This window comes from Garra rufa, chromosome 7, assembly GCF_049309525.1.
Source record: "Garra rufa chromosome 7, GarRuf1.0, whole genome shotgun sequence".
In the NCBI taxonomy this organism is placed as follows: domain Eukaryota; kingdom Metazoa; phylum Chordata; class Actinopteri; order Cypriniformes; family Cyprinidae; genus Garra; species Garra rufa.
The window spans coordinates 4,683,302-4,704,682 of NC_133367.1; the positions used below are offsets into that span (position 1 = coordinate 4,683,302).

The window sequence follows — 21,381 nt, forward strand, 5'->3', positions numbered from 1 at the left end:
TTAAAATAGAAGTGTGTTTAGTGATGTCGTTTTGGGGTGGAGCCTGTGCGCATAGGCCCTGCCCACTTTTTCAGTACTTTCTGGATTTATTCCATTCATTTGGTTTTTCGCTAGGTTCGTCTTTAATGTTTAATGTTACCGTTTAACAAATTCCCCTATGGAAAAAATGAATGGGATTTTTACTTCTGGACTCCCAGAAGACCAAAAATGAGTTTTAACAAAGTAAATAGCGTCCATTTTGATCTCGCGTTGACTAAAGGAGATTTGTATGAATTGTGAACGTACAAAAAGTCAGTTTGTGGTATGTTTTTAATCTTTACACATATTCAAATATGTCACATCAGGTCGTCTAAAAGGACCAGGTCCGTTGTAAAACAGGATATACAATACGCAAAACACGTTTACTTGACTTTTTAAGTTAAATACACATCGAATGTGAGCATAGAGTTCATTCAATGTTTGTTTTTTCATATATACACAAGACAATCGTGTCACAAGATCTGTCATTAATCATAAAAGACCATTCATTTCACCTGTAACACATGTATTAATATATAACACAACAGACGGCAAAACAAACAGAGGCTAGGCTAAGCTAAGCTAACAAATGCTACATCGTAATACTTCAAAAGTCAAATTTATCATGTAAAACACACCCTAGGCTCTATACACATTGGTGGGAAATACAGTTTGACCTACTTTGTACTTCGTATTGCTTTAAACCAATGAATGTTTACATTAGCAGGCCGATTAGCGGCTAATACCTCAACGTTTTCCGTTCCTCAGGATCAAGGTGGGAATTGGAGGGCTGTGTGTATGAAAAGAGATGACAGATGTCACAAATCAAGCCGAAAGTCTCTCAGATGTCTGACGTACTCTGAAAAACACAGATGAGGAAAAGCATGTGCTGGGGTGAGATAGCGATAGCGTATAACATCTGTCCATCGTCAGTAAGAAAGACCCGCTAATGGGTTTCTGTGTGTTTGAGAGCTGCCCGCTTGAGATGACCTGCTTTATTTGTTCTCTGCGTGCTTTTTTTAGACAAATATCAGCAAAGGTCAATAAATATCCGTTATGAAATGAGGGCTGGATGTTTGGCTAGTTTAATGCGGTCCAGTTAGCTCATGCTGGTTGATTGCGTTACTACATGTTTTCAGGGTTGCCAGGTTTTCACATCAAAATCTGTCTAATTGTTTAAAACTAGGCCAATCATGTTTTGGGTAAAAAACGTGGTAAAAATAACATTCTGGGGGGTAAAATATATGTTTTTTGGTGGGGTTCCCCAGGTAAAATTTGCAATGTTAAAGTAGCCAAAATTTGCGCGAAAACCGAGGACTTGGCAACACTAATATGATTCTTTAAAAAAGCATCTTTCTATATATTGGGACTAATTTAATTGCAAAAACATTTAATATTTCATTAAATTTTTATATACTATTATTGTATTTATTAATATTTTAGAATAGCACTTATTTTTATGTTTTAAGTTTTTATTGCAATTTTTGTTTTAATAATTTTTTGTGCTTTTGTCATTTTTATTAGTGCTGGGTAACGATTAATCGCGATTAATCGCATCCAAAATAAATGTTTTTGTGTACATAATATATGTGTGTGTACTGTGTGTATTTATTATGTATATAAAAATACACACATGCATGTATATATTTATGAAAAAATATGTTATGTTGATATATTAAATATATTTATATAATAAATATACATAATACACACACATATATTATGTACACAAAAAGATGCGATTAATCGCAATTAATAAAAATGACAAAAGCACATAAAATTATTTTTAAAAAGTGTAATAAAAACTTAAAACATAAAAATAAGTGTAAGTTTAAGTACTAAAATGACTAAAAACATAAACCTATACAGAAATGAAAATAAAAATTAAAATTAGAGCTGGGCAACGATTAATCGCAATTAATCACATCCGAAATCTGTTTTTGTTTATATAATATATGTGTCTGTACTTGTATATTTATTATGTATAAATAAAGACACACACATACAATATATATTTTGAAAGTATTCACATATATATATATATATATATATATATATATATATTAATTCATATAATTTATATTGTGTTTTTTCTTAAATGCTTTTTTTTTTCAGCTTTATTTCAGTTACCATTTTTTATATTTTTTAAACAAATTATATTTTAAATAAACTTGGTATGTATAACAACAAAACAAACAGCATTTTCTAAATATACTTTTACTTTTTCAACAATATATGAAAACTGACACATATTTGGAGCAAATGCAAACGAATCATTAACTGAAAAATCTGTAAAAAATAATGTTGTTATGTGCTTTTGTAATTTTTAAAGTTTGTTTCATTAAAAGGTTCAATTAAACTTTAAAAATAAATCGTGATTAATCACATTCAAAATAAACATTTTTGTGTATATGTGTGTACTGTGTCTATTTATTATCTATGTATAAATACACACACATGAATGTATATATTATGTTTATATATTATATGTTATATATATTTATATATAATATAAATTATATGAATATAAATATATACATGTAAATACATTTTTGATGCGATTAATCATTGTACAGCACTATTTTTTATTTTTTTTATTTTTTTTAACATTTCTGTATAGGTTTTTTTTTTTTTTTTTCAGTTTTTAGTCATTTAAGTACGTCAACTTTTTTAATTTGCTTGCCAGTGCAACATTTTTAATTTTTTTCATCTTATTTTATCACATTATTTTTACATTTTTTCATCTCTTAAATTATTTTATACATCCACTTTATTTCAATTACCATTTTTTAAATATTTTAAATAAACTATATTTTGAATAAACTTGCTATGAATAACAAAGAAACAAATAGCAGTATCTAAATATACTTATTTTTTCAACAGTATATAAAAACCTGCCGCATATTTGGAGCAAATGCAAATAAATCATAACTAAAATATCAGAAAAATAATAAAATATATTAGATGATTTTAGAAATCTCTGTGAATTGTTAATATTTGAAAATATATATTTGAAACTAACATAGATAAAAAATAATATAAAGATAGTATTTAATAATGTTTATTAGTATATTATAATTATTCATATTACTTATACTAATTATTATTAATTATTATTCAAATTTTTTATTTATTTTTTATATTTTTTACTCTATATATACAGCATATATATATATATATATATATATATATATATAAATAGTAAAATGTTGAGTAATATTAAATGTTATATAAATATATATATATATATATATATATATATATATATATATATATATATATATGCAAAATTACAGTGTAATTCCTACTAGGGTTGCAAAAAGTTTAAAATTTCCAATAAATTGCAAAAACATTCCAGGAATTTAAAAAACTGTCCAGGATTTTTTAGAATCTTTTGGGCATTTTTGGAAAGTTTCCGAAAATTTTCCAGGCCTTTGCATGTAAAAAAGGGAAATTCAAAAACTAAAACGAAAATAAAAATGAAAGAAAACTACACCTACGACAACAATTTTGACTAGAAGACAAAAAGGAACAACTTACAAAATATTATAATCCACGCATTACCTCTAAAAGCGTCCATTCTTCACGTCTCCCATGGCACCCCAAACGTCAAACAGAAAGACGTCAGGAAAGCCGAAGTCGCCCAGAACAGAGTCGAGGGCCTCTGCGAAATCATCCGGGTTGTTCTTGTTCTTCCCAGCTTCCACAATAGTAGTCGCTGTAGGGAAAAAGAGCAGTATGAAATCAAAATCGGTCATTGCATCACTTGCTCACCAATGGATGTGAATGGGTGCCGTCAGAATGAGAGTCCAAACAGCTAATAAAAACATCACAGTAATCCACAAGTAATCCACACCACTCCAATCAGTTAACATCCATTGTTATGGATTACAGATGTGTATTTTAGTTAAAAAATGATCGGATTACTTATTGGATTACATTTTTGTAATCGACTGGAGTTACTTGTGGATAACTGTGATGTTTTATCAGATGTTTGGACTCTCGTTCTGACGGCACCCATTCACATCCATTAACGAGCAAGTGATGCAATGACACATTTCACCAATTCTGATTAATCTGTAATTGTCATTTTTGGGTACACTGTTGCTTTAAATATTTTCTTTTGGAACTAGTTGATCCCAGTATATGGGACACGTATTTTAGTTAAAAACTAAAAGATTAATCGGATTACTTATTGGATTACATTTGTAATTGACTGGAGTTACTTGTGGATTACTGTGATGTTTTTATCAGCTGTTTGGACTCTCATTCTGACGGCACCCATTCACATCCATTAATGAGCAAGTGATGGATGACACATTTCGCCAAATCTGATGAATCTGGAATTGTCATTTTTGGGTGCACTGTTGCTTTAAATAGCTTTTTTGGAACGAGTCGATCCCAGTACATGGGACGCATATTTTAGTTAAAAACTAAAAGATTAATCAGATTATTTATCGAATTACATTTTTGTAATGGACTGGAGTGGTTTGGATTACTGTGATGTTTTTATCAGCCGTTTGGACTCTCATTCTGACGGCACCCATTCACATCCATTGATGAGCAGGTGATGGAATGGAAAATTTTTTCAATTCTGATAAATCCGGAATTGTCATTTTTGGGTGCACTGTTGCTTTAAATAGCTTTTTTTGGAACGAGTCGATCCCAGTATATGGGACGCGTATTTTAGTATAAAAATAAAAAGATTAATCGGATTACTTATTGGATTACATTTTGTAATGGACTGGAGTGGTGTGGATTACTTGTGTTTTTATCAACCGTTTGGACTCTCATTCTGACGGCACCCATTCACATCCATTGATGAGCAAGTGATGCAATGACACATTTCTCCTATTCTGATGAATCTGGAATTGTCATTTTTGGGTGCACTGTTGCTTTAAATAGCTTTTTTTGGAACAAGTCGATCCCAGTATATGGGACGCGTATTTTAGTATAAAAATAAAAAGATTAATCGGATTACTTATTGGATTACATTTTTGTAATGGACTGGAGTGGAGTGGATTACTTGTGTTTTTATCAGCCATTTGGACTCTCATTCTGACGGCACCCATTCGCATCCATTGATGAGCAAGTGATGCAATGACACATTTCTCCAATTCTGATGAATCTGGAATTGTCATTTTTGGATGCACTGTTGCTTTAAATAGCTTTTTTGGAACGAGTCGATCCCAGTATATGGGATGCATATTTTTTATTTAAAAACTAAAACAATAATCGGATTACTTATCAGATTACATTTTTGTAATGGACTGCAGTGGTTTGGATTACTGTGATGTTTTTATCAGTTGTTCGGACTATCATTCTGGCGGCACCCATTCACATCCATTGATGAGCAAGTGATGGAATGGCACATTTTTTCAATTCTGATAAATCCGTAATTGTCATTTTTGGGTACAGTGTTGCTTTAAATAACTGTTTTGGAATGAGTCGATCCCAGTATATAGGACGCGTATTTTAGTTTAAAATTAAAAGATTAATTGGATTACTTATTGGATAACATTTTTGTAATGGACTGGAGTCGTTTGGATTACTGTGATGTTTTTATCAGCCGTTTGGACTCTCATTCTGACGGCACCCATTCGCATCCATTGATGAGCAAGTGATGCAATGACACATTTCTCCAATTATGATGAATCTGGAATTGTCATTTTTGGGTGCACTGTTGCTTTAAATAGCTTTTTTGGAACGAGTCGATCCCAGTATATGGGATGCATATTTTTTATTTAAAAACTAAAACAATAATCGGATTACTTATCAGATTACATTTTTGTAATGGACTGCAGTGGTTTGGATTACTGTGATGTTTTTATCAGTTGTTCGGACTATCATTCTGGCGGCACCCATTCACATCCATTGATGAGCAAGTGATGGAATGGCACATTTTTTCAATTCTGATAAATCCGTAATTGTCATTTTTGGGTACAGTGTTGCTTTAAATAACTGTTTTGGAATGAGTCGATCCCAGTATATAGGACGCGTATTTTAGTTTAAAATTAAAAGATTAATCAGATTATTTATCAAATTACATTTTTGTAATGGACTGGAGTGGTTTAGATTACTGTGATGTTTTTATCAGTTGTTCGGACTCTCATTCTGACGGCACCCATTTGCATCCATTAATGAGCAAGTGATGGAATGACACATTTCTCCAATTCTGATGAATCTGGAATTGTCATTTTTGGGTGCACTGTTGCTTTAAATAGCTTTTTTGGAACGAGTCGATCCCAGTATATGGGACGCATATTTTTTATTTAAAAACTAAAACAATAATCGGATTACTTATCAGATTACATTTTTGTAATGGACTGCAGTGGTTTGGATTACTGTGATGTTTTTATCAGTTGTTCGGACTCTCATTCTGACGGCACCCATTCGCATCCATTAATGAGCAAGTGATGGAATGACACATTTTGCCAAAACTAATGAATCTGGAATTGTCATTTTTGAGTGCACTGTTGCTTTAAATAGCTCTTTTGGAACGAGTCGATCCCAGGCGTCCACAAAATGCCTTCACTAATGAATTCATGGGAATTGCAGAGACATTCTCCTCGAGTTTCGCAGGCCTTTTACGGCAACATCCGAATTCCCTGAAGGATCTCACCGAGCTCGATATCTCGAATCCCCATGTAACTCTCCAGCAGGTCGTCGACCTTCTTGATGGCCTTGTCTTCAAACTCGTTGGGCTGTTGGAAGACAAACGGCTGATGAGACGGAGAGCAGAGTTAAGGTTGAAAAGGCCTGGGATCTGCAGCCTGACTCACGATTTCCTCCAGCGTGGCTGATCCTCTGGAGCGCAGCCGCAGCGTCTCCTTCCCGCTCACCATTTTGCCCTCGCTGGACTTGGGCGCTCGCGTCCTCTGGCCTATCATGTCTGATGGACACACAAACACAAACACACTTAACCCTTTGATCGCCTCGCCGCATTAGCGATCGACATCTGGCTGGCGTTTTGGGTGCAGCCACAAAACAGGAAAGCAGATTGAATCATTAGGAGCGATTGATGAAAGAATGTCTAGGCTTTAGTTTCCTGTTTATGACTGAAATTTCTGAGAAACTGTCCAGCTCATATCCACTTATATAATGTAAGCATGATTTCTTTATTAATGCATCATTTTATTCATCATTGTTCCTTTTTTTCTGTATATTGTACATTTTCCTTATTATTCATATTTTTTAATATTCTATATTATTTATATTTTATATTCATCTTAAAAATATTTTTATATAATAATTTATATAATTAAATAAAACATTTAAGTGGTGCTTGCTGTGCCAAAACTCTGCGCTAGGCATTAATACTAACCTTAATCAATAGCATGCTAATGTTGTTAGCGTTATATTAGCAACATGTTCACACAATATGAAATTAGCACGATTAACATGTTGCTAGCTTGATGTTAACATGTTCTTAACAAGATGCTAAGATGATTAGCATGATGCTAACAAAATGCCAACATGATTAGCATTTTGTTACATGAATTTAACATGATTAGTATGTTGTTTGCATGATGCAAGCATGTTTTAACAAGATGTTAATATGATTAAGATTATTAGCATGTCTTTAAAAAATGCTAATATATTTAGCATAATGCTAATGTGTCATTAACGTGATGTTAACATTCTATTAGCATGTCTTAGCACATAAGTAGGTGATCCTAGCATGTTGTTAGCCAAATGCTTACATGATAAATGAAGTTAACATAATAAGCATGTTGCTAGCATGACCCTAGCATGTTTTAACAACATTTTAACATGATTAGCATGATGCTAGCAACATGATTAGCATGATTAGCATGTTGCTAGCATGATGCAAGCATGCTTTAAGAAGATGCTAACATAATTATGATTATTAGCATGTCTTTAAAAAATGCTAATATATTTAGCATAATGCTAATGTGACATTAACATGATGTTAACATTCTATTAGCATGTCTTAGCACATAAGTAGGTGATCCTAGCATGTTGTTAGCCAAATGCTAACATGATACATGAAGTTAACATGATAAGCATGTTGCTAGCATGACCCTAGCATGTTTAACAAGATTTTAACATGATTAGCATGATGCTAGCAACATGCTAACATGATTAGCATTTTGTTATGTGAAGTTAACATGATTAGCATTTTGTTACATGAAGTTAGCATGATTAGCATGTTGCTAGCATGATGCAAGCATGTTTTAACAAGATGCTAATATGATTGAAATTATTAGCATGTCTTTAAAAAATGCTAAATATTTAGCATTATGCTAATGTGTCATTAACGTGATGTTAACATTCTATTAGCATGTCTTAGCACATAAGTAGATGATCCTAGCATGTTGTTAGCCAAATGCTAACATGATACATGAAGTTAACATGATAAGCATGTTGCTAGCATGACCCTAGCATGTTTAACAAGATTTTAACATGATTAGCATGATGCTAGCAACATGCTAACATGATTAGCATTTTGTTATGTGAAGTTAACATGATTAGCATTTTGTTACATGAAGTTAGCATGATTAGTATGTTGCTAGCATAATGCAAGCATGTTTTAACAAGATGTTAATATGATTAAGATTATTAGCATGTCTTTACAAAATGCTAATATATTTCGCATAATGCTAATGTGTCATTAACGTGATGTTAACATTCTATTAGCATGTCTTAGCACATAAGTAGGTGATCCTAGCATGTTGTTAGCCAAATGCTAACATGATACATGAAGTTAACATGATAAGCTTGTTGCTAGCATGACCCTATCATGTTTTAACAACATTTTAACATGATTAGCATGATGCTAGCAACATGCTAACATGATTAGCATTTTGTTACATGAAGTTAGCATGATTAGCATGTTGCTAGCATGATGCAAGCATGTTTTAACAAGATGTTAACATGATTATGATTATTAACATGTCTTTAAAAAAAGCTAATATATTTATCATTATGCTAATGTATCATTAACGTGATGTTAACATTCTTTTAGCATGTCTTAGCACATAAGTAGATGATCCTAGCATGTTGTTAGCCAAATGCTAACATGATACATGAAGTTAGCATGATAAGCATGTTGCTAGCATGACCCTAGCATGTTTTAACAACATTTTAACATGATTAGCATGATGCTAGCAACATGATAACATGATTAGCATTTTGTTACATGAAGTTAGCATTATTAGCATGTTGCTAGCATGATGCACGCATGTTTTAACAAGATGCTAATATGATTAAGATTATTAGCATGTCTTTAAAAAATGCTAATATATTTAACATTATGCTAATGTGTCATTAACGTGATGTTAACATTCTATTAGCATGTCTTAGCACATAAGTAGATGATCCTAGCATGTTGTTAGCCAAATGCTAACATGATACATGAAGTTAATATGATAAGCATGTTGCTAGCATGACCCTAGCATGTTTTAACAACATTTTAACATGATTAGCATGATGCTAGCAACATGCTAACATGATTAGCATTTTGTTACATGAAGTTAGCATGATTAGCATGTTGCTAGCATGATGCAAGCATGTTTTAACAAGATGCTAACATGATTATGATTATTAACATGTCTTTAAAAAAAGCTAATATATTTATCATTATGCTAATGTATCATTAACGTGATGTTAACATTCTTTTAGCATGTCTTAGCACATAAGTAGATGATCCTAGCATGTTGTTAGCCAAATGCTAACATGATACATGAAGTTAACATGATAAGCATGTTGCTAGCATGACCCTATCATGTTTTAACAACATTTTAACATGATTAGCATGATGCTAGCAACATGCTAACATGATTAGCATTTTGTTACATGAAGTTAGCATGATTAGCATGTTGCTAGCATGATGCAAGCATGTTTTAACAAGATGCTAACATGATTATGATTATTAACATGTCTTTAAAAAAAGCTAATATATTTATCATTATGCTAATGTATCATTAACGTGATGTTAACATTCTTTTAGCATGTCTTAGCACATAAGTAGATGATCCTAGCATGTTGTTAGCCAAATGCTAACATGATACATGAAGTTAACATGATTAGCATGTTGTTAGCATGATTATGATTATTAGCATGTCTTTAAAAAAATGTTAATATATTTAGCATAATGCTAATGTGTCATTAACGTGATGTTAACATTCTATTAGCATGTCTTAGCACATAACTAGGTGATTCTAGCATGTTGTTAGCCAAATGCTAACATGATACATGAAGTTAGCATGATTAGCATGTTGCTAGCAGTATTAACACTATTAACATGCCATTAACATTTCTTCAGTTATGTGATACATTGCATATATTGTATAGTCTTTCCCATAATTTGTCAAGATGTTTTTAATTAACAATATAGTTTATCTACAGTCAAGCTAAACTTTTTAAAACTGGAGTTAGCTTCGCTACAAACAACAAACAAAAAGCTAACTGGAGTGAAGCTAATTCAGAAGGCTGTATCTCTTTAAATATACTCTTCTAAAGCAGAAACTAGCTCCTTCTCCTTTAGTTACCCAGTTCCATCTCGCTAGGGTCTGCATTAGCAGCGAGCGGCGGCCATGTTTCCTTTGATCTTCTATGTACAAACACAGTGAGGGAATTGAGCGAGCGTTCGGGAGCGTAATTACCCCGCGCTTCTCTCACAAAGGCTAATCCATCACTCTAAAACATCCAATTAGCTAATGCTATAATGATAATCAAAGGCCTTTCAATTATTAACGGCAGTAATTGGCTGTCACCGAAAGCAGGGGCTGCTGCGCGCACATTAGCACTCGTTCGCCGTTTGCTCAGTCTGCCGAGCGTGTCCAGATTTACATGAGTGTTTGCTTCTCTGTGGGAAGAACGCGCCTCGGCTAATTATTAGTATTTACGGCTTTGAGTCTGTAATTACTCAGACCTGAGCGCGGAGCAATTACTGGCTCGTTTATGAAGGCCAGTAGTTCATACACACATGAATTAGACACATTGTTCCAGTGCGTCTTAAAGCCTTCAGCTGTTTGAACGGCTTCCAGTCAGAGTTCGTATTAAACCCAAAGGCAACAGACATTTAATTGTTTGATCAAGATTATTGCTAGGGACATTTTTTGTTAACCTGGCAACATCCCTCATGAAAAGAAAAATCAAAACAAAATGGTTACTTCACTTTTACTATAATATAAGTTTCGATCTGAATCAAATGATTCGTGAACCAACATTTAAGATCACGACTATGGAGCGCGGAGCAAATTATTTGTGAACTATCACTTCAGTTTGTGAATCATTCAAAGTTCCGATCTAAATCAAATCTAAATCAATCCCATCTGAAAAGTGATTTGCGAACCATTATTTCAGATCAAGACTTCGGAGCGTGGATCGCAAATCATTCAGTTCCCGAAATGATTCATGAACTTGCTTCATGTTCCAATCAAAATCAAACAATCCGCGCCGAAGTTCCGATCTGAATTAAAAGATTCACAAACCCACTCCAAAGTTCCGACCTAAATCAAATGATTTGTGAAATCGTTCAACTCCCGAAATGATTCACAATCTAAATCAAATGATTTGCAAACCCGCAACGAAGTCCCGATCCGAATCAAATGATTCGCAATACGTGATTTGAAGTTTCAATCTGAATCAAATTATTTGTGAACTATCACTTCAGTTTGTGAATCATTCAAAGTTCCGATCTAAATCAAATCTAAATCAATCCCATCTGAAAAGTGATTTGCGAACCATTATTTCAGATCAAGACTTCGGAGCGTGGATCGCAAATCATTCAGTTCCCGAAATGATTCATGAACTTGCTTCATGTTCCAATCAAAATCAAACAATCCGCGCCGAAGTTCCGATCTGAATTAAAAGATTCACAAACCCACTCCAAAGTTCCGACCTAAATCAAATGATTTGTGAAATCGTTCAACTCCCGAAATGATTCACAATCTAAATCAAATGATTTGTGAAATCGTTCAACTCCCGAAATGATTCACAATCTAAATCAAATGATTTGCAAACCCGCAACGAAGTCCCGATCCGAATCAAATGATTCGCAATACGTGATTTGAAGTTCCGCTCTGAATCAAATTATTTGCAAACCCGCTCCAAAGTTTCAATCTGAATCAAATTATTTGTGAACTATCATTTCAGTTTGTGAATCATTCAAAGTTCCGATCTAAATCAAATCTAAATCAATCCCATCTGAAAAGTGATTTGCGAACCATTATTTCAGATCAAGACTTCGGAGCGTGGATCGCAAATCATTCAGTTCCCGAAATGATTCATGAACTTGCTTCATGTTCCAATCAAAATCAAACAATCCGCGCTGAAGTTCCGATCTGAATTAAAAGATTCACGACCTGCGCTCTGAAATCTCATCTGAAAAGTGATTTGCGAACTATTATTTCAGTTCAGAACTTCGAACTTGCTCCATGTTCCGATCAAAATCAAACAATTTGCGATCCACGCAGAAGTTCCGATCTGAATCAAACGATTCGCAAACCCACTCCAAACTCCTGTCTGAATAACGATTCGCGAACCATCATTTCAGGTCGTGACTTCGAATCGTGAATCATTCGATTGCCAGAATGATTTGTGAACCCGCTCCATGTTCCGATCTAAATCAAACAATTCATGATCCATGCTCGAAAGTCTAGATCTGAATCAAATGATTCACAATCCAGCTCCGATCTCCCGTCGAAATAACGATTCACAAACCACCATTTCAGATCATGACTTCGGAGCACAGAGCACGAATCATTTGATTCCCAAAATGATTTGTAAACCCACTCCACTTTCCGATCTGAATCAAGTGATTCGCAAATTTGCTCCGAAGCCCAGTCTAAATAATGATTTGCGAACCATTATTTCAGATTGTGACTTTGGAGTGCGGATCGCGAATCATTCAGTTCCCGAAATGATTCGCAAACCCGCTCCACGTTCCGATCTAAATCAAACCATTAGCAATCCGCACTTGAAAGTCCAGTTCTGAATCGATGTGTGATCTCTGCTCTGTGCTCTGCGCTCTGAAGTCCAGTCTAAATAATGATTTGCGAACCATTATTTCAGATCTTGACTTCGGAGCGCAGATCAGATCGTGAATAATTACATTTACAGAATTATTTGTGAACCCGCTCCATGTCTAATCAAACGAAACCATGCTCGAAAGTCCCGATCTGAATCAAATGTTTTGCAAACCTGCTCCAAACTCCTGTCTGAATAACTATTTGGGAACCATCGTTTCAGATCGGGACTTTGAAGCGCGGGTCGCGAATGATTCGGTTCCCGAAACGATTCGTGTACCCGCTCCATGTTCTGATCTAAATCAAACGATTCGCAATCCATGTGTGAAAGTCCCAATCTGAATCAAATGATTTACGATCCTGAAGTACAGTCTAAATAATGATTCTTGAACCATTATTTCAGATCAGGACTTTAGAGCGCAGATCGCAAATCATTCGATTTTCCGAAATGATTCGCAAACCCACTCCACATTCCGATCTAAATCAAACAATTCGCGATTCACACTCAAAAGTCCCAATCTGAATCAAATGATTTGCGATCCGCACTCTGTAGTCCAGTATAAATGATTTGCAAAGTATTATTTCAGATCATGACTTCGAAGCGTGGATCGTGAATCATTCGATTCCCGAAATGATTCACAAACCCACTCCACATTCTGATCTAAATCAAACAATTCGCGATTCACACTCAAAAGTCCCAATCTGAATCAAATGATTTGCGATCCGCACTCTGTAGTCCAGTATAAATGATTTGCAAAGTATTATTTCAGATCATGACTTCGAAGCGTGAATCGTGAATCATTCGATTCCTGAAATGATTCACAAACCCGCTCCAGGTTCTGATCTAAATCAAATGATTCACGATCCGTGCTCGAAAGTCCCGATCTGAATCAAATCATTTGCAATGCGTGATCTGAAGTCCAGCCTAAATAATGATTTACAAACTATTTCAGATCGTGACTTTGAAGCACGGATCGCAAATCATTAAGTTCCCAAACTTATTTGCAAACCCTCTCCAATTCCGGTCTAAATCAAACTAATTGCAATCTGCGCTCGAAAGTCCCGATCTGAATCAAATGATTCGCAAACCCACTAACGATTCACAAACCATCATTTCAGATCGTGACTTTGGAGCGTGTATCATTCAATTCCCGAAATGATTTGAGAGCCCTCTCCACTTTCGATCTGAATCAAATTATTCACAAATTCGCTCCGAAGTTCGATCTGTGCTAAAAGTCTGAATCAAATGATGCGCAATCTGTGCAAGTCAAGTCTAAATAAAATAATCAAAATAATCAAAATAATCAAAATAATAAAATAACAATAATTAGCAAATGCTTATTTCAGATCGTGACTTAGAAGCGCAGATCGCTCCACGTTTCGATCTAAATCATATGATTCACAATCTGTGCTCAAAAATCTCGATCTGAATCAAATGATTCCCGATACGTGAAGCTCCGATCTAAATGATTCGCAATACACGAATCAAACTGAATCAAAGGATTCACGATAGACAATCAGGTTGGAGCTCTTTGAAAAAGTGAATAGTTTTGCGACGTAATAGTTTAACTGATTCAGAGTTTCAAAAAGCTCCGTTTCACCTATCACTACATGCTTTTTAACATCATTACAAATTCACGAGTGGCTAGTAAATGAAGAAGTTTTAAATATTGTAATAAATAAACGTGAAGTCACAATGAGACAACAAAGTAAAAAATAAATGAATAAATATAACTAAACGCAGTCAAAATAGTGAAATAAAAGTTATAAACAAAAGCGGAATATACAAACTAACAATAATAAAAATGTTTCAGATTAAATGAAAAAGATTCAGATGAGGTTCTTCGATGATCGCGAATCGTTTGATTTAGATCAGAACATGGGGCGGGTTTGCAAGTCATTTCGGGAATCGAATGATTCACAATCCACACTCCGAAGTCAAGATCTGATATGATAGTTTGCAAATCGTTATTCAGACAGGAGTTTGGAGCGGGTTTGTGAATCATTTGATTCAGATCAGGACTTTCGAGCACGGATTGCGAATCGTTTGATTTAGATCGGAACATGGAGCGGGTTTGCAAAAAATGTTGTTAACTTAATGATTCGCAATTCTGAAATGGTTCACGAAACAATATTTAGGCTGAACTTCAGATTGAGCATCGGGAATAACTTGATTCAGATCAGGGATTTCGATCTAAATCATATGATTCGCAATCTGTGCTCAAAAATCTCGATCTGAATCAAATGATTCGCAATACGTGAAGCTTCGATTCGCAATACACGGTCTGAGGTCCCGATCTGAATCAAATGATCAAATGATGAGCTCTTTGAAACAGGGAATCATTTTGCGACGTAATAGTTGAACTGATTCGGAGTTTCAAACCGTTTCACCCATCTCTACGTGCTTTTTAAAATCATTACAAGTGATGTCGAAATTAAAAAATAAATTGCTCTTTAGATCTGGTTTTTGCTAGTGAATCGCTTGAACTTATCAAAGTCAAGAGTTTGAATCAATCAGAGCGGTTCCAGCGTAAATGACTCACTCAAATGATTCGGTTCGTCTCTGTTCCGCCGCTTTTCGCATCTTCAGCCTTGTTTACGCGACACTGTCAGTACTACTACTGCTTTAACTCGCAAGTTTTATGACATTGACTGAAATAAGTGACAAAAAGCGAAAGAGGTATTACGTTTACAAATTAAATATCAATATTTCGATTCCAAAGATGACATCCAACACAAATCTACGAACATATTCAGGTGAGGTAACGGTTCACTGCTAACTAGCAAAACAATCCATGTTCGATGGCAACAGCGCATTATGATCGAGTTTGTAGCTTAATTCACTATATTTAAAAATAATTTGAGCAACAACAGTGGTTACATACACATATATTTAATTGTTTTTTATATATATTGTAATTTAGTAGTCTGTGGATATCCCTACGCCCTTGAACCCTCAGACTTTTCCTTGACGAATGGAAAAAAAGGCGTCTTTCCGTTCAAGTCGGTCTTTAAAAACTGACTTGATTTTAAAATACAATTTGAGGAAATCACCTCTTCAGACCGTTTAAGAGTTCATTGTTATTTCCTGCATGGCGCGGGTTGTCTGAGGTCGCTGTAATGCAATGATATAAATCTGATTAATGACATTAATCACGTGTTTATTGTGTTCATGAGCGACTCAAACATTTCTGAACCGTGTGCATTTTACTTGTATATGAAATAAATATATAAATATAATATACTGCGCTTTTATTGTTGCATATATTATTTAAAAATATTTAAATAAATATAATAATATAAGACTGTTGCAAAATATATTGCATATTTTCAACATACACAGTATGTTTACATTTTTAGACTTTCTTTTACTACACAATGGCGCTCTACTCTTCAATTTATGGCTATATATATATATATATATATATTTTTTTTTTTTTTTTTTTTTGCACATAAATACATTTGTAGTTATTTTCCTTTATGTCGTCAATTGTTTTTTTATTGTTATTTATTTTTGTTCACAACATCAAGTTGTTTATTTATTTATCCAGTCCCTATTTTAACATTCTTGTCTCATCCTGACTTTTTTCATTTATTATTATTTTTAGGTTATTTATTCCATTTGTTTTGTTTTTTTTTTGTTTTTTTTTTAGACTCAGAATTTAAGTTTTTCAGTATTTCAACCTTGTTTTATCAAACTTTTTTTTAATTTCCTAGCACTGAATATGCAAAACATGTTAAATTTGTACTAATCTTTTTTATTTTATTTTATTTTTTTCATTTATTTCTTAACCACTGTCATACAATAAACAATTTTTCATGTATTATTTTTTTAATAATTAATTAAATGATTTATTTCACCACTGGTATATACAAAAGCATTTAACATTTTTATTTTTATTATTATTATTGTTATTATTAAGTAATTCTCCATTTACAATATTTTTGTTTATTTTATCTTATTTATTTATTATTATTTTATTTTGTTTATTGTGTTTTTTTCACTTTCATGTTAAGATTCTCAATATTTTCAAGCTTTTTTAATATTGTTATTTTATTTAGTTTTTGTTTGTTTTTGTTCCAATATTAAATATTTAGTAAATTAATATGTTTACAGATTATATAATTATTATATATAAATGTTTTAAATAAATAAATACGATTTAGTGTTTTTACATATGTGCATTTTCAAAATTAATACATTTATAAATATACAATAAAGTAATTATTTTAATAATATACAATATATATATGTAATAAAATAATATTTTTTCACTAATATACTACTCTAATATATAACACCTTCATATACTACAATGTTATTCCATAGTGTGAACACATGATGGAGCTGTTCTCCTAAATATAAGGTCCAGAGTGAACCAGCTGTAAGTATCATTGTGAGATATTATGTTATGTGAGATATTAATATGAGTTCTCACCGAAGGCTTTCTTGGGTTCGACTAGGCGCAGGGTGAACGGCGTTCCTCTCGACTGCTCTTTCAGCATCTTCGCCACTTCATAATGCCGACATCCCACAATGCTCTGGTCGTTTATGGCCTCGATGTGATCACCGACACACACCGTCTTGATTTGGTCGATGGTGCTGCCTTCCTTTATCCTCTAAAACACGACACATAATATAACATAATATAGTTTTTATAATATCTTATCATGGACAATAGATAAGAAAAATAATGTATAAAACTATTTGGTTGATTCTGGTTTACAGTTTTTTACATCATTTACATTTGCAATTCATTAAATTATTATTGCATTCCTTTTGTTTTGTTTTTGCTCCAGGGTTGAATTTTCCTTTTTGATTCTCAAATTTGAGCATTTTCAATATTTCAAACTTTTTTTCCAGGAAACGGTACAACGCTGGTATAAAATTAACATTACATATTCATTTTCATTTTTTTTTTTTTTTCATTTACTAGCTACTGAATGTACAAAACATTTACTTTTATATTTTTTATGTTATTTATTTATTCATTTATTTTTCATTTACTCATCACTGGTATGTATATATTTTTTTAAATAAATAATTACATTTATTTTTACTTAATCAGCCACTGGTGCATATACAAAAGCATGTAACATTTTTATTTCAATATATTACTTTATGTCTGTTTTTATTATTATTAGTATTATTATTTGTTCATTTATTGTTATTTGTTCATTCCATTTGTTTTGTTTTTGTTCCAGGGTCTTAAATTTTAACATTTTTAATATTTCAAACTTGAAATAGATAGATATACTTGCCTGAATATATGAAACATTTATTTATTTATTTATTTATTTTATCATTTTATTAATTTATTTGTCATATACTAACCACTGGCATGTGACTAGCATTTTTATTTATTTATTTATTTTAATATAAATTACATATAAATATATGTATAAATTACATTTATTTTTTATTTACCAGCCACTGGTATATACAAAAGCATTTAACATTTTCATTTATTTATTTATCTTATTTATTTCATTTATTTTGCTTTAACTAGCTATTAGACTTTATTTATTTATTTGTTTGTTCTTTTTTGTTTGTACCTATTTTATTTCACTTTTTTAAATGCTCTTAATTATATTTATTTATTTTTACTTATTTAATTGTTTTTTAGATGTATATACTGCATTTTTGTGCATTTGATATAAAATAGTCCATTTAATTTAGACTTTTATGTTGTTTCATCGTGAGTTCATGTTTTTTTGTTTTTATTTATTATTTTTCAAGTAATTTATTTGTTCATTCCATTTGTTTTGTTTTTGTTCCAGGATTATATTTTTTCTTTTTCTTTTTTAGACCCTGCATTTTTGTGCATCTGATATAAAATAGTTAATTTAACTTTTTATTATTTATTTATTTTAAAAAAAATTATAATAATTTATTCTTTTTTTCAAGTCTTTATTTATTTGTTGATTCCATTTGTTTTTGTTTCAGGACTGTAGTTTCCTTTTTGAGTCTCAAATATTACATTTTTCAATATTTCAAACGTGTTTTATGAAACATTTTTTATTTACTAGTCACTGAATATACTAAACATTTTTATTTTATTATTTATGTATTTCTTTTTTCCATTTACTAGCCACTGGCACACACAAAACCAACATTCTTATTAATGTTTTCTTATTTATTTAATTATTTCTTAATTACTTCCTACCTTACTTTATTCATTTATTATTATTATTTTATTTATAACTATTTTATTTCACTATTTTTAACTGCTCTTTTAATTTATTTTTACTTGTATATTTTTTTAAAGATTTACATTTAATGTGAAGTTAATTTAACGTTGTTGTCTCATCGAGACTTATTTCATTTATTCCATTTGTTTTGTTTTTTAGACTCAAAATGTAAATTTTTCATTATTTCAAACTTGTTTCATCAAACTTTTTTCATTTACTAGCACTGAATATACAAAACATGTTAAATTTGTACTAATCTTTTTTTATTTTATTTTTCATTTATTAACTAACCACTGCCATACAATAGAGCATTTTTATTTATAATGTTTTTTAAATAATTAAAGAAATTATTTATTTCACCACTGGTATATATACGAAAGCATTTCATATTTTTATTTTTATTATAATTATTATTATTATTAAGTAATTTTCCATTTACAATATTATTGTTTATTTTATCTTATTTATTATTTTTTGATTTTGTTCCAATATTGTTTTTTCATTTTCATGTTAAGATGTTAAGATAATATTGTTTTTTTTTTATTCTTTTTTGTATGTTTGCTTTTGTTCCAGATTTTATTTTTCAATATTCCAGTTTTTTTGTGGTATTCCAGGAAATGTGCCAGTTAACTTGATAGCTAAACACACTATATTCTTATTTTCCATTTGTTAGACACTTGAATATAGGAAAACAGTGTATATTTTGTATTTATTTTGTTTGTTTATTCATTCATTCAGCTTTTGTTCTTATTTTCTTATATATTTAGCTGTATTTTCAGGTTAGGGGCTCAAATGTTAAGTTTCTCGACACTTCAGTTTCGTCTTCCAGGAAACTCGTTAACCTGGTTAACCGGATAACCAGCAGAAGCACGCACTTTAATGAAGGCGTATCCCGCGCCGTTGTCGGTGATGGTGAGTCCGAGCGCGTCCTCGGTTTTAACGACCTCCACCTCTTTGGTTTCTCCCCTCACATGGGCGAAGATGAAGTCCTCCAAACCGATCTGACCACCCAGCAGCTTCTGCATGTCCACTTTGTGTGAGTTCAGGGTGCAGAAAAGGATCTTGAGGGGGAAAAAATAGACAAACATGTGTCAGACTACAGAGAAAACGGACACCGGAACCTTTACCGCCGTTTTCCATCCGCGGTCACGCGCACGATTAACACTAGATGGCGTTGTGGCTGTTAACTAGTACTTGAATAGAATATAACTAATATTAGTGTGTTAGGGAGTCAAACAACGAGCTAGCATCGATAAATGTTGATTAAAAGATCATTTGTTTTTGTATCGCAACGTTTAACTATGCTAACAGATGCTAACACCCCTGTTTGCTAGAATTTGGGCGCGAAAGTTCTTATTCATTTCCATTCAGATGTTTTAAATGATTTAATATGTGCCTAAAACGACCGAGATGAATTATTTACTTCTTTTCAGAGCTGTAAATGTGAGTAAATGTATTTTTTATAGCGGTTTGAAGGCATAAATGCTCACGTGACCGTTTTATGACTTTCTTAACGGTAAACTTTCGCCTCAAGCCGAAGCAAGTTTGTTTGGTTTGTTGTTTTATTTATTATTTATTTTTGTCCATCTATTAATTGTTAATTCAGTTTGTTTTGTTTTTGTTCCAGGATTGTATTTTTCTATGTTTGAGTCTCAGATATTACATTTTTCAATATTTCAAACTTTTAATATTTCAAAATTGTTTCATGAAACGTTTTTATTTACTCTTCACTGAATATGTGACCCCAAACTTTACCATTTTTTTTTGTTTGTTTGTTTGTTTACTAACCAGTAGCATAGGCTATAGGAGAACATTTTTATGTTATTTTTTAAATAATTAATTACATTTATTTTAATTTATGTAATTCTTTCAAAATGTACTAGCCACTGTCACAAACAAAACCAACATTTTATTGTGTTATATATATATATATATATAGCCTATATATATATATATATATATATATATATATATATATATATATATATATATATATATATATATATATAGTACATTTTGAGTCTCCTATTTTAAGATTTCCAATATTTAAAACTTGTTTCATCAAACGTTTTTCATTTACTAGCCACTGAATATGAAACATTATTTTTATTTCCGTCGTGAGCGCGACCGGTCACGCGCACGATTAACACTAGATGGCGGTTAACTAGTAATTGAC

At 32.0% G+C, this 21,381-nt stretch overlaps 1 protein-coding gene across 1 annotated transcript; it reads right to left on the reverse strand.

Moving 5' to 3' along the window:
- Positions 1-318: 318 nt before the first annotated feature.
- On the reverse strand, positions 319-20,345 carry LOC141337855 (PDZ domain-containing protein GIPC3-like). The gene is made up of 7 exons (XM_073843435.1): positions 20,319-20,345; positions 20,081-20,266; positions 17,453-17,633; positions 6,801-6,910; positions 6,641-6,722; positions 3,583-3,736; positions 319-877 (listed from the first exon to the last, which is right to left on the reverse strand). The coding sequence occupies exons 1-6, from the start codon at positions 20,343-20,345 to the stop codon at positions 3,585-3,587; spliced, it is 738 nt and encodes a 245-aa protein (XP_073699536.1). The 3' UTR covers positions 319-877; positions 3,583-3,584.
- Between the last annotated feature and the right edge of the window lie 1,036 nt (positions 20,346-21,381).